The sequence below is a fragment of the Oratosquilla oratoria genome, unplaced genomic scaffold (genome assembly GCF_046742065.1).
Source record: "Oratosquilla oratoria isolate Oo_2021 unplaced genomic scaffold, ASM4674206v1 SCAFFOLD93, whole genome shotgun sequence".
Classification (NCBI taxonomy): domain Eukaryota; kingdom Metazoa; phylum Arthropoda; class Malacostraca; order Stomatopoda; family Squillidae; genus Oratosquilla; species Oratosquilla oratoria.
The window spans coordinates 627097-627500 of NW_027467757.1; the positions used below are offsets into that span (position 1 = coordinate 627097).

The 404-nt window shown below is 42.8% G+C and overlaps 1 protein-coding gene across 1 annotated transcript in view; it reads left to right on the forward strand.

Annotated features, from left to right (window-relative positions):
- Positions 1-394: 394 nt before the first annotated feature.
- LOC143024120 (ribosomal protein S6 kinase 2 beta-like) overlaps positions 395-404 on the forward strand; it is a 783-nt gene continuing 773 nt past the window's right edge. Inside the window, exon 1 of the mRNA XM_076182891.1 lies at positions 395-404. This exon is cut by the window's right edge and continues 773 nt beyond it. Coding sequence (XP_076039006.1) covers positions 395-404 — 10 coding nt within the window.

A 404-nucleotide genomic window follows, 5' to 3' on the forward strand; every position in this document is an offset into this window, starting at 1 on the left:
TGTGAATGTGTGTGTGTGAGTGTGAATGTGTGAGTGTGAATGTTTGTGTGTGTTAATGTGTGTGTGTGTGCATGCGTGTGTGAGTGTGAATGTGTGTGTGTGTGTGTGTGTGTGTGTGTGTGTGTGTGTGTGTGTGTGTGTGTGTGTGTGTGTGTGTGTGTGTGTGTGTGTGTGTGTGTGTGTGTGTGTGTGTGTGTGTGTGTGATAAATGCATTATATTTGCATAACATGGTCGTCTTTAATGTTGTATCGTGTATTGTATTCACGAACTCGCCTTAATATTCGTGCTCGCATTTTGGACCTAATCTAAGCTCGAGCTAACGAGTCATGGTAAAGATGGCCCTGGACCGGAATGTGATTAAGAATTGGGAATTATTTTTTCTTGTGCACAACAATGGAGAACG